This window comes from Ischnura elegans, chromosome 3 (assembly GCF_921293095.1).
Source record: "Ischnura elegans chromosome 3, ioIscEleg1.1, whole genome shotgun sequence".
Lineage (NCBI taxonomy): Eukaryota > Metazoa > Arthropoda > Insecta > Odonata > Coenagrionidae > Ischnura > Ischnura elegans.
This window is the reverse complement of record NC_060248.1, coordinates 51421874-51435125: the sequence shown is the minus strand read 5'-3', so window position 1 is coordinate 51435125 and position 13252 is coordinate 51421874. Positions and strand designations below refer to the sequence as shown.

The following is a 13252-nucleotide window of genomic DNA, read 5'->3' as shown; positions in this document are numbered from 1 at the left end:
GGCTAATTGAGCTTCATAGATGAGATTAATTATTTCATTATTGATAAGTTAATTGATGGTTGTTTAAAAGAAAATATAATACCTCATCATGAAATGAGTTAGAAATGCAATGCTCTGGATCACTTTGGTGTATTTCATGATTTTATTGAAAAGTAAAAATAAAATGTTGTGAATGCTTCAAATTAACCCATTAGTGCATATCGTCCGATATATCGGACGTGTGCCATGTCTCACATAAATACTTCTCTAGTCGATAAATTTAATGAGTCAACTAAAATATTAGCAGGGGAGGGGGGAAGACAGACATCCATTTGAACTTAATACAGTAATAAAATGTAACGCAAGTCAACTGGAGCCCATAAAAAAATAAAATACACGTCCGATATATCGGACGCTATGCACTAATGGGTTAATTTGAGTTATGGATGTGTTAGTGTATCCTTGGATAATTTGATTAATTTTTTTTCTCCAATCATAAAACCATGATTGGGTTGGCGTGGATTATTTAAAAAGAACAAAGATAATCAAGGAATAATAATTTGTAAAGTTTAATGAAAATGAGGTTTTATCAAGATATTATTAACTCATAATTAGAGATACGTGAAAATTGCACTTTCATTTTTATTTTATCGCACTTTCAATAACAGTTTGTCGCATTTTGTAGCATCTATTTTTTATTTTCGTAATGAGGTAGATGACGATAAAATGTAGTGAAACAGTTATATGACAAAATACAGAATATTTTAAATAATTATGTTGTAGAACAATAATAAATTAAGGAGTAAGAGCGAATAAGTGGAGGAGTAGCTTGCCTGTGTCCACTTATCGATTACGGCCAAATTAGAGTCCCAGCCAACTAGCAGCTGGCCTGCCACTCAAATGCTTTAAGCAGTAGGTGTCGGCGGAGCATTTAAACTGCGCTCTGCACAAAATGTACGAATTTTGCTGTCGAAAAGGCAAATTTGCGTAAAAATATCATAAAATTCCATTCATCGCATCTATGTTGCATTTATTTGTGCACATCGCATTTATCATATTTTCGATTTTCATGCATCTCTACTCATAATCAATTGTGTTAGTACAGTGCTGAGGCAAATGCTAATACATAGAACTATATGGATCCATGAACTGCAAAACTGACTTTGGCTCCCTTTAAAACCTATGGTTCCATACATTGGTTGTCATGTTGGTCCCACGTTTAACTCTATAACCTTTGACCTCCGTATTAGCCTTAGAAGTCAATAAGTAGATAAGATGGATATTTGGACAATGCCAATGACTTGGACACCCTTTAAAACCTTTGGATCGACACCTTTGTTGGTACATATGTCATTCTTTTTGCTACCCCTATGACCTTGACTGTGACCTTATCGGGTCAGTGGTTGAATTTCTGTGAAGAAAAGTGTTATTTTTGGTTTTCTCATGCATGGAAACCTAAGAATTGACATCTTGGTCAATGAAATTCAGAATTTTTTCTATCTCGATTTTTTAACATTGAAACCACATAAGGCAAATTCAAAATTTAGTTTGGACTCACATTGTGATGTCAAAATTGTAAAATTCTGTTTATGCTTAACAAAACTTAGGACCTTTTCTTATAAGTATGCCAATTTTCATGAATATTGTTCAAGGCGAAGTTACTAAAATTAGAGATAAGAAATGACACACGACCTGTGGGACAGTCTATACATTCATACACACTTTTCGATTGATAACATCCTGAGAAGATGCAACTGGCTTGACACCTATGTTGATTGGGATGTCTAAATTCAAGTCTTGGAATCAATGCTGAAGAGAGCTGCCAACTCTCATTGTTAACTTTCTGCTAAAAAGTTGGATAATAATGAATGCACGACTTGGCAACATCACTTTTATTTCATTAACGTGGCTCTGCTCATGAATAAAAATTTATCTATTTATTTCCTCGCTTAAAAGTGATCAGTGTCATAATACTGGGTAATTTTCTTTAGTTACATCACAACATAATGCTATCTATAAAATAAATCAAAGTGGCAACTCAGGTTGGCTGAATACACCTAGGATAGTAGTGGCTTCACCTAGTATGTATTCCAAATGTGTAATACTTCACAATAACATTTCATAACCAAAGCAACATTTATGTTCCAAATTCTGTATTTTTTGTTGCTACTGCAACAGTTGCTGTATGGTAAAAGGCAATAGTTTAGCTGGAACATCTACCTAAAATTGGCGACAAACATACTACCCTTGGCCAAAGACAAATTCCAGCATGACCTTTATGAAGGAGTGAACAAGGTCCGTAGCTCACGCAGAAAAACATAATGGTGAGACTTGCCGTTCATTGAAAGTATCAAAGCAAGAGCACCAAAGAGCCACATACAAAAATAGGGCATTTATTGAGATAGCCCGAATAGACACTGCCAACGGAAGTAATGGATACCGCCAACACCCTAGTTGGAGGAGGGTACTTAAATGTATCAATGTGAGAGCTACAACAGCAAATGTTGAGAAAGAGCCTGTAAACAAGGAGGGGCAAAATCGTTCACTGACACCTTTGACCTGAAGATGTTGGCAGTAGTGCCAGCAAAACTGTTGTACATATTTTACTATGCAGCAGCCAATGTCATACTAAAAGAAAAACTGGAGAATTTGGAATCCCAACACCTCAGAAACCTTCATTCTCATGGTATTAAATGTTTAAAAATTTAATAATTCTAGTTACTACCCATTACTAAACTCATAACAAAATAAGTACAAAATTTGGGCATAATAGCAAAAAGTTATTGTCACAGTCCAGGGGATGGTAAAAGGAAAACTACTTTGAAAAAACTATTTTTCAGCTCACTTGCTGATATTGTTTGGCAAAACATACTAATTCTGCTCATTACCTAACATTTTACACCTAAACAAGGAGGTAAAGAAAGAAAAGTGCAACATATTGTCACATTTTGGGTAATAGTCATTAAATTACATGGTGTTAGGTGTTCCAAAAATTGAAGTCTTAGGCATTTATGGGTTAGCCCCATCCACGTCAATTTATTTTTTGAATATTGTTCTCCTATCCTCTATTTATTTTTTATGTGGTTCATTTGAAATTGAATAGCAAGTAATGAAATTGTATTTTTTTGTTTATAATCACCTCAGTACGGTAAAATAAATAGTGAATATTATTTCATACTGTAAAGTATCTAGATAAATACATCTAGAAATAGCTATCGCTACTCATATAAAATCATTTTATTCCTTCCAATGCACCATATTTCATGTCCTTAATTTACATTAAGGATGTTGTAACATGGTTAAACTTTCACTATATTTACGTTCCCCTTAATATTGCTAAAATTATGAAAATGTGATGACGAGCTATACTCGTCATTGCACGATTTGGCATCCGAAGTTCATCACTAGCTGGACTCATCATTTCAGTGCAAGGGGTTAAAATGCTTTATAAGGTGAGAGTCCTTTTGGAAGAGATAAAGAACAGATAGAGCAAGCGGTTGAAGCAATATGAAGGCAAAGGATTTCCTATATCCACACCACAGAATATACTGATTAAGAGAGAGAGAAGGATGAAAAGGCACTGATTACGAGCCAGAAGGAAGGTCATCAAGTAGAAAAAAAGGAGAGTAGGATATTTTCAGTGATAAAAAGTACATATGAAGAGATGTTTCTGTTGATGGTGGAAGCGTTTTCTTCATCTAAACCAGCCATAAGAAAATAACAGCTAATCATAATTTTGACAATGCTTTTTATTTTCACACCTTGAATTTCAACATGGACCTTCCACTGGTAATTCTATACCGCCATGACTCTCTTGTCGAGGGTGTACAAACAATGAGCAATGTATCAAGAGACTCGTGAGTGTAGCTGAATTGCTAGCAGTAGGATAACCTTCAGCCTCTACCAGGTCCAATGAAACAGGTATGAAAGAAATGCAATGGTTTGCTGTATCTCAGAGGTTTTATTTACATGATATTAAAAAGTTTTAGTCTTAAAAACAAAAGCAAATCAACTATCAATTTCAGATATCACTCATAATACAAAGGATGTATGGTATTGTTTAACAGTATTAAAACTGGCCATTACTGGACACCATAAACTAACCACAAAGTCATCAAATGAGCAAAAATGTTCCCCTTTAGTTAACATCTACTAAAAAGAGAGAAAATTAAAGACAACAGTTTTTGAACCCTTTCCTTATATAAAAATTAAAATACATTTAACATTATACACAGCAATTGACTGAAAATACTTCACCCCATCCAAGTAATTGACTAGCACCACTTTCAAACAATACTCTACTGAAATGTCATGATAGCAGGAAACTTGAGCAAGCTAGCTAAATTTAATTGGCATATTCACTAAAACTAAGAAATTCACAATCCTAGCAGGTAATCATTATTTCAGATGGCTGAAATGCAGAAGCATAACTACTGCCAATTGGAATTTGAAACATTGGCAATACTTGAAATAAATTTGACTGAATTTATAGAAAAGAATCGAGCATTCTTGAGATTTGATGAGTAGCAGATTGAAGATTGTGAACAGGGGATGTTTATGTAGCAAAACATTCTGGAAAAACACCTTAAATTCTTTAAGTAATCATATAGACTGGGACTTGCTCAGGTTTCTATCGAATTTCTATCTCAATGGTTCTCAACCTGTATTGTATCCACAACAGCTTCGAGTCAACCTTTGATCCCAATATATATTCCCTTTAAGGAATGATTAAATTCACTTCTTGCTACAAAGAGTGACATGGTTTAAGTTAATTGAAATCCTTTACATGGAAGTGTTGAAAATTATGGGATTAAAAAAATTCCATTATTCATTAACATTTCTGAATACAGGTCAAATAGTATTCTCACGAAATATTGGTAAGAATTACATCTTACTAAAATACTAATTGATTATGCAAACAATACCTTTTTTAATACTGAAGGTTAAAAGAGGATGGTCAGTCAAATCTCTCTTAATGGGTACATTTAGTATGTTCTGAGTTTTCAAGTGAATAACACTGAAAATGGCCGTTACTTGAAATATTTTATAAGTTAAGATGAATTTCCTAATTGTAGTAAAATGAATCAGGTTAAGTACACAGTAGGCATAATTAGTCGTTATATATGACTTTTATCTTCATTTCCTTACATAATCAGATAGGAGGGAAAATGAGAAGATTAAAAAAATTGACTATCCATGTAACCATTAGTAAACTCTTCCAAATATACTTTGACTGGCATCTCATGAATTTTTATAATGATGACATTTCAAGCACACTCAATACCAAAGACATTTCACTTTTCTCTAAACAACAACCCCTAACACACAACAGGCATGCCTAGGTTGAGAACCACTGCTCTACACCAAATCTTTTTTCGTGATATACTTAGCCTTAGCTAGGAACCATTCAAAAACCCAATTACAAACTTTTCTGCTTAACGATTTTCTAAATATTATTTTTTTAAATTTAAAGCACTTGCTATTTGAGTGATTCATTTTTAAAAAATCACTGGTTTGTACATTCTGCCAGCTAATGAACATTAAGATTGGATGGTTGATCAGACTAGAAATAACAAAAGAAGGAATAAATTTATAATCTCAACAACCTTCAATATATAACTGGCCATTTTTTCCACAATAACCCGTAAAATAACTACAGTAAAATACATTACACAATTATTATTAAATTATATTGACGTATCCTTAAATATCACAACTGTTGTACCAAAAATAGGTCAATGTATCACCAAAAACAATCCTGCACAAACTGAAATTGGCTGTCTTTTCTTCACCCATGGATTGTAGAAACCATTAACCCCAGAAAAATTTAAACACATAAATAGCCTTATGCATTCCAATTTGAGATGAATATAATTATTCAATGTGCCTCGAGCAAGGAATAAAAGCAGATGGATAACCTCTGAATTAAGTCAAAGAATGCCACAAAACACTAATCACAGACTATTGAACTTCAAACCCACACAAATACTCTCCAAGGAAAGCATTAATAAACTGACCTCACAAAAGTGATATAACACATAGTAGGCGTACTGTCACTAAAATTTATAAAAAATCTATACAAAAAATAAAATATAATTTGCTATATAATAAATGCAAAAAAAATCACGTAGGGAGACAAAATATATGTTTAAAGACTGGTCACATTACTTAACAAAGAAATGGAAACTAACAAACTGTGCCAGGAACTTCAATCCAGGAATTTGAGATGGAGTTGCAGTGGGAACATTTGGAAAAGGATGAACTGTCTTAGATCATTGAGAAGTATAAATCACTCAAATTTGACAAATTATAGCATGCTCACTCACCATAAGGGTGAAAGAAATGCTATCAATAACACCTTGATAAAACTGATAAATTCCTTGAAAGCAGTCTAACTGGGAAAAGGTCTAATTTGCCATTCACTTTGGGAAAAAATTCTTGGTAACAAAAACAACGGTGAAAAAAGAGGAAATTACAACTCTCAAAACATACTACTTGCAGCTACATGTTTTAACTCTCCTAAAATTAGTTATAGTCTTCTTTTTCAACAGCCTCCAATCAAATCACAACAACTTGTAAACTCTTGCAACTTTCCCTAATGATTCCCTGTATAAACAGGTTCCTCATGATACCACTGTAATAAGCACAAACACGTTTACAACAAAATAGTTTGATGCACAAACTATGCACTGCACACTTTCAACAATAGATGATTTTTATTACAATAAAAAAGCTCAGACACCATTCACTACACGCAAAAGTTAAAAAAAACAACCAACTGGGCTCATTTGTTGAAATTTCAAGTAAATACCCATGAAAGTGTGCAAATAATTGCAAAGTGCTTCAACAAATGTCTCTTGAATGCATATAAAAATATTGAGCCCTATTCTATAACATACGCAAGGATGCTAAGTCCTGCACGCAACAATCTGCGTGAATTACACCCAAGCAATCACCACTCACTCCAGCAATCACTCCTCTAATATAATTAACTTCGTGGAATCATTTTTTGAACAGTTTCAAAAAGTCAACTATTTTCACACTTCTCACAATATGTAATAGAGGTCACACAAAAACCTTGGCCCACATGGGAGAAATGTGAGCATCATTGGATATGGAACTTCTCAAACGCACACTTCCAACCAGAATTTTTTAAATATAGTAGCTACAGCAAGTCTTATGCCATTATATACATAACTTTTTTACAGTTGTAAATCCCCCTGCATTCCGTCAACCAGCACTTTGGATTACCTTTTGTTCTGCTATAACACGTGGCCACTTATCTGGTGTTTTGATAAGAGAAGAAACCAGTCATGAAATGTTATTTCATCTGTTAAACCACTGGCTGTCAATCAGCAATTGACACAATCGCTCCTAGAGAACCAGCATTGTTGGTGAGTACAGATAAATGACTGGGGGCCACAATAAATGACAAGATTTCTCTGTCATGCAGCTTCGCATGTGTTCACAGCAGTGTTTCGGCACTCCAAGCTCCAGGTACGTCAGACAGGGGGGGCCCGTCTCAGTCATCACTCACTTCGTCATAGTGTGCAAACTTGAGGAACACTTGCTCCAGAGTTGTTTGACTGAAACTGTATTCTTCTATGTCCAACTCCACTTTAGCTGCAAAAGAATTTTTTGTGGACAATGAGGCAAATATTTTTTAATAGTATTGCTACCACAGTAAGTCCCTTCTTTGTGATGGCATAACTTCATTATCATTTTTTTCTCAACGGAGTTAGGTAAACTTAATTGTTAGAAGAAATACACAAAAACTTGGTTGCCAAGAGATAGGAGTGAGTCTCTGTTCTGTGCTGACATAGTGTGGAAAATCGAATGCACTACTAAGTATCTAATTGATCTCGTTTGAGAATAAAAATTTCATTCTCATGGATATAAAACATTTCCACCAGATATCGCCGGACACTGTGAATTATGATCTCGTTTGTTCTCTATACCTAATTAGTGTGCCTAAATCTGCTTAGAAAAAAGAAATCACTTGTACCCCTTGGCTTCTCACCCACTCAATTATCTTACCTTTTTCAAGCTGAGTGAAACACTGAGCTAACGACGTCACAGCATGTTGAGGTACACAGAACACAAGACGGTCGGCAAAGCTCTCCTCAACTGTGGCATCAGGGAAGAGCGATGAAACAAAGGCACGAAGTCCCGCCTGCCGGTCTGCAACAGACGCTGTGGGGGTTGAATCACCTCCACGAACTTTCATTTCTAACGTGTAGCCAGCTCCATAGAGATTTTTCAGGTGCTGAGTAGACCCAAGGCATCTGTAATTCGTTTAATGTATAATAGCAATCAATACTACAATAATTTAGTATCCGTTTATTTTCTTGAAGAATTATGGAAAATAATGAAGTGAGATCACACAGATGTATGCCCTTCCCTAATGGGTCAATGATTAAAATCATCCAGAGAAGAGATATAATAATTACAATTTTTAGGGACAATTAGGCCTATTAGGGACAATGGAAACTGCAATGTACCCCACATACCGAATGCAAGCCCACAGGGTGGACGAAACAGGCCGTGGTGACACGTAGCAAGCTGATTGCAGCGAGCGATTTTCCCTGATGTGTCTCGGGTGGGACATGTGTTGTGGGCTCATTCGGGTGACATAAGTAGGAAGCACTATTTCATTTGGTGGGTATGAGACTTTGGAGTTCACACTCGTTACATTTATAATGGAATGCCTAATTGCAGAATTGAAGAAATAACCTTGCTGGTACAATACAGTGCCCAATACAGGGATAATATAATAAGCTCTTATAAAAAATTTTTTTTTAAAAACCAGCCTTTATAATTAATTACAGGGGATGAGCAACGTTTATATATGACACAAAGCAAAAAAAAACTCAGTGACCCCAAAAAACCAAAAGTGACGTATTAAAAAAGTCACTATATTTATTAAATTTTCAGTGAATGGTAAGCCCCCTATGTTTCAAAATGCCACCCCTATGCTTTTAAATGCCTACTATGTGGATATGCCTAAAGTGGATAACTTTTACTGTGGTCGCAAAACACGAAAATCGACCATTTGGAACTTCTTAGATCAAAAACATGTTTTGGGGGGCTATAGGTTGACTGGGGGGTGGTTAAAGGGGGGTTGGAGAGAAAAAATTATATTTTCATGTATTGTCATCGGAAATGAAGAAGTGTGCAAAATTTCAGCGTTTTTGCTTCACAGGAAGTGAGTCAAATTTCAGTTACAAGATTTGTACCAGACAAACAGACAGGTTGGTGAGTTGATATAAAGACTGTAAAAAGGAAGCTCATTGGGAGAATCATAATTTTGAGAAGACAGTTACTTGGGTATTTCAACACACATTCTCACTACATATAAGACTCTCATTGCTCGTGTTTAGGCGACATAAACCCAGGAAATTTTTTTGCAAAATCCAAAATGTGCTGCATGACTGGTGTACCAGGCAGTATCCAGTCATTGAAGAGTACCGGCTGCAGGCAAGTATTGACGACATCACCACATTTTCTCAGCACTGACATTGTTTGTAATTTTTGGGTATAAGTAATTGCCAGTATTACGTAATTGCTCTTGTCATAAATAAAAAAAACATAAACCTAAAGCTTATCCCACAATATAATCGATAGATTGTGGGTTAACTTTAAGAATTCCATATCTTTTATAATTTTTCTCTTCATTTTTCTACAACTTTTCTTCACATTCTCACACTCACCAACATTCGCAGAACACTCACTAATAGAAATTTAGTCTTCTACGCAAAATCCTACAGTCTGCTATAAATGTCAGAACCAGCACAGTCCGAGCATCAAGGAAGAGGAAAAGTACAAGTATATTGGGATTTCACAAAAAAACTGATTTCAGTTTGTACATAATCATTACCCTTATGATTTGTAAAGGTGTTAGCAATAGGGTAGTTTCCTTCATCAAAGAAAACGAAAGTCATTGATTGCGATTCGTTACCCACCATTACTGTATTCATAATATACAAATTATTTCGTTTTAGAAATACCGGTTTAGACAAATGGCTATGGTCCATTTTTATCCTCATTTGAAAAGGGCCAGATTGGCGCCCATGCGATGCCACTCCACGTGACGTCACAGGGACCTAGTTTCTATACGAGAAGATAGGAGTTATACGTCGTCTGAGGTTACCAATGCATCCATGAGGCGCAGAGCTCAGGGAAACATGTCTTAATAATCACTTATTAAAACTGGCTAAGGTGGGAAAGTTTTCTTCATTTGATAAGGTATTAATAATCCTTATTTAAGCCAAGCGTTACCAGCCAGCAGGGTACTCAGCTACCCGCTAGCAGCCTGCGTCGTATCAGCGCTCAACTCGCCTCAAGGTCACCTCACAAGGCGGCAGCGGGAACCAGAAATACGTCGCACGGAGAGATTTCCCGACATTCATAGTTACGCGCCGCGTTTTCGCGCGCTAGAAAATTTTCACTTTTCATTTAATCGCGAAAAATAGATATCGTCATTTAAAAATCTAAAAGCGTGAAATACGTACTCAAGGAGAAATAATCTTTCGATTTAGGCAGTAAAAAAATAATAGGAAACCACCCTATCCTTAACTACATATTACCAATCAACAAAAAATTACTTCTCAAATTAGCACTGAAATATTGATACATTTACTTCTAGAAAGATAGAAAGGTAAAAGTAAGCCAATTTTCTACATTTCTAGTTGTAATTACTGGAAAAAGAAGCAATTTTTGCTGGACATTGGCTAAATACAAGTTTGCATTAAAACGTTTGATTTTCCAGGGAGCTTCAGAACTTGTTACAATGGACTTCTACTGTATCTTTCTAAAGGGTAAACTTATTAAACAGCATAAGAGCACTAAGAATTTCTTTTTTTCTCATTACTAATTTTTAAAGATGACAAAAGAAACAAAGAATTTTACCATAGGATTTACTAATTAAACCATTACCCAGGAGGCTCAAATCAATCATATTATGCATGGAAATCCTCACCTCAGTTCTCCTTGGACCATAATCCCTACTCTAGAACACAAGGCATCTGCCTCTTCCATTGAATGTGTAGTCAGTATTGCTCCACGGGTACCCTGAAATGGCAATTGAGAAGGAATATTTTACACAGACAGCTAAATCTTTATGGAACCTAAAACATTAACACGTCGCGTACTTAAATTTATTTGGGGTATTTAAATTCCTAGGAACGCTGATTCTGGGTGGAGGTGTAGAGATTGGAAATATGCCTTTGGTTTAAACATGGTTAAAAAGCTAACGTTGAGAATATAACTTAACCCAATCAAACGTTATGATGCATCAATTCATTATGAATAACGAACAACAACTGAAAACGTACTAACGAATACGTATAGTACACTTTAAAATTATTTAGGTTGACGCGCCTAAATGATGAGAATCTTCGAGAATCCATCCGGAACGTTCGGGAAAAAAATGACGAGAATTCTCGCCATCCGTACGCAACGTGTTAACAGTGTGAAGCTCATAACTATGCTAAATGCCAATAACTTATTTGAATTCCTCTTAAAATAATTCAATAAAATTTCTTACTTACCCTTAACTACAGGGCTTGGAATTCCTAGTTGAATAGGTTTTTAGCATGATAATACATAATCGATAGAAAGTTGCAGAAATAAAATATTAATCCTATGATGTTGTCAATGAACAGAAAATTAAAATATGATCTAGTTTACACAATTTGAATGAAATGAGTTATGCATCAACTTGGGAAATATTCTATTGGAATCATCACACCACATGAAGAAAATATTTCAGAAACAAAAAAGAATTTAAAAATTATAAAACAGATTCCTCTACCTTCATCCACCAAACTAATTTATGCAGAACTATCCTATTTCTACCATAAAATTTATAAAATGGAATAAGAGTACTTCATACACAAATAAAAAAAATTATCTGAAAAAATTCAGATTTCCATTTCAGACAACACAAGAATCAGCAAATTCCTCCACGAAAAAAAATAAATTGTACAATACACCAAGGATCTAGTCTTTATAACAAACTGCTATCTGCCATTAAATGCCTTGAACTCAGTGAATTCAAACAAGACGTAAAAGATTTTTAAAAACATTTATTATCAGTGTCAATGGATTTATAGAATGCTACTTGTAAATATACATACATTATATTTTATGTATGTACTCCATATATGTACTCCTGTTATATCTTAAATGTATATGCAAATGTATCAACAAAAAAACTAGACTAATCTATCCTAACGCACCTTTGTCTATGGAGAATAAAAATTATGATACTTATAATTAATACCTATGATTTGCACACAGTGGATATACCCACTACTCACCTGAAAACTGGCCAAGATGGTGTCCCAAAGGAAGCGCTTGGATCTAGGGTCCATTCCTGTACTCGGTTCATCCATGAGGACAACTTTTGGACCACCCACCATTGCCATTGCATAACTCAGCTTACGACGCGTTCCTCCACTACACTGATGACTTTGCTTGTTGGCATGCTCTTGTATTTGCAAACCAGTGAGATATGCATCAACAACACTGAAAAATCAGACAAATGCTTTAGTTACTTCCGTCTAAAAGCAATGCAAACATCAACATGGTGGTTAACATTTGATACCTTCCATTACTCTCCCAATGAATAAAATCGATGACAAGGTTTAATTAAACTGACAAAATGTGTAAATTGGCAAAATAGATTCTTCATGGATGGAATCATGCAAAAACATGATTTTTTTTAAAAACAGCAGCAATCACAAAAATATTTATACTTACCTTTCTTCGAAGGCAATTTGCTCATAAATACAGGAATATCTTTAAGTGCATCATTTGAAGATTTGCCATGAAATTAAGAATCTTCTGACTAATTCATGATACAGTAAAATCACAAATTAAGAAGATAAAGACACTTATGATGAAGTATAAAATACAAGGGATGAGATAGGTGAAGGATAAGAACACTTACATAGGAATATCAATTGGAGGAACACCTCTGATGGCAGCATACAATTCAAGGTGTTCACGCACAGTGATGTTCTTCCACAAAGCATCATGCTGTGGACAATAGCCCATCAGCTGGAATGCCTCAGCGATGTTAGATGTGATGTTGTGGCCTCCAATCTGAACCTAAAACCAGAATATAGGAATGATGATACAAATGTATGAATAATTAATTACAGCATATTTATCCATTGAAAAACCTCCCAACATATAACATGCAAATCGGAAGAGATCCTTTGGATCAGAATTAATACCTATTAATAAGTAGTTTTAATTATTTTTAAAA

The 13252-nt window shown here is 34.9% G+C and overlaps 1 protein-coding gene across 3 annotated transcripts in view; it reads right to left on the bottom strand.

Annotated features, from left to right (window-relative positions):
- Positions 1–3920: 3920 nt before the first annotated feature.
- Positions 3921–13252, bottom strand: part of LOC124155767 (cholesterol transporter ABCA5-like) — a 74464-nt gene continuing 65132 nt past the window's right edge. For all 3 annotated transcript variants that reach the window (XM_046529855.1, XM_046529852.1, XM_046529853.1), the window contains 5 exons: positions 12932–13092; positions 12300–12507; positions 10958–11049; positions 8017–8264; positions 3921–7602 (listed from right to left, as the gene is read on the bottom strand). In XM_046529855.1, coding sequence (XP_046385811.1) covers positions 7502–7602; positions 8017–8264; positions 10958–11049; positions 12300–12507; positions 12932–13092 — 810 coding nt within the window. In that variant the 3' untranslated portion in view covers positions 3921–7501. The remainder of the gene's footprint in view (positions 7603–8016; positions 8265–10957; positions 11050–12299; positions 12508–12931; positions 13093–13252) is intronic.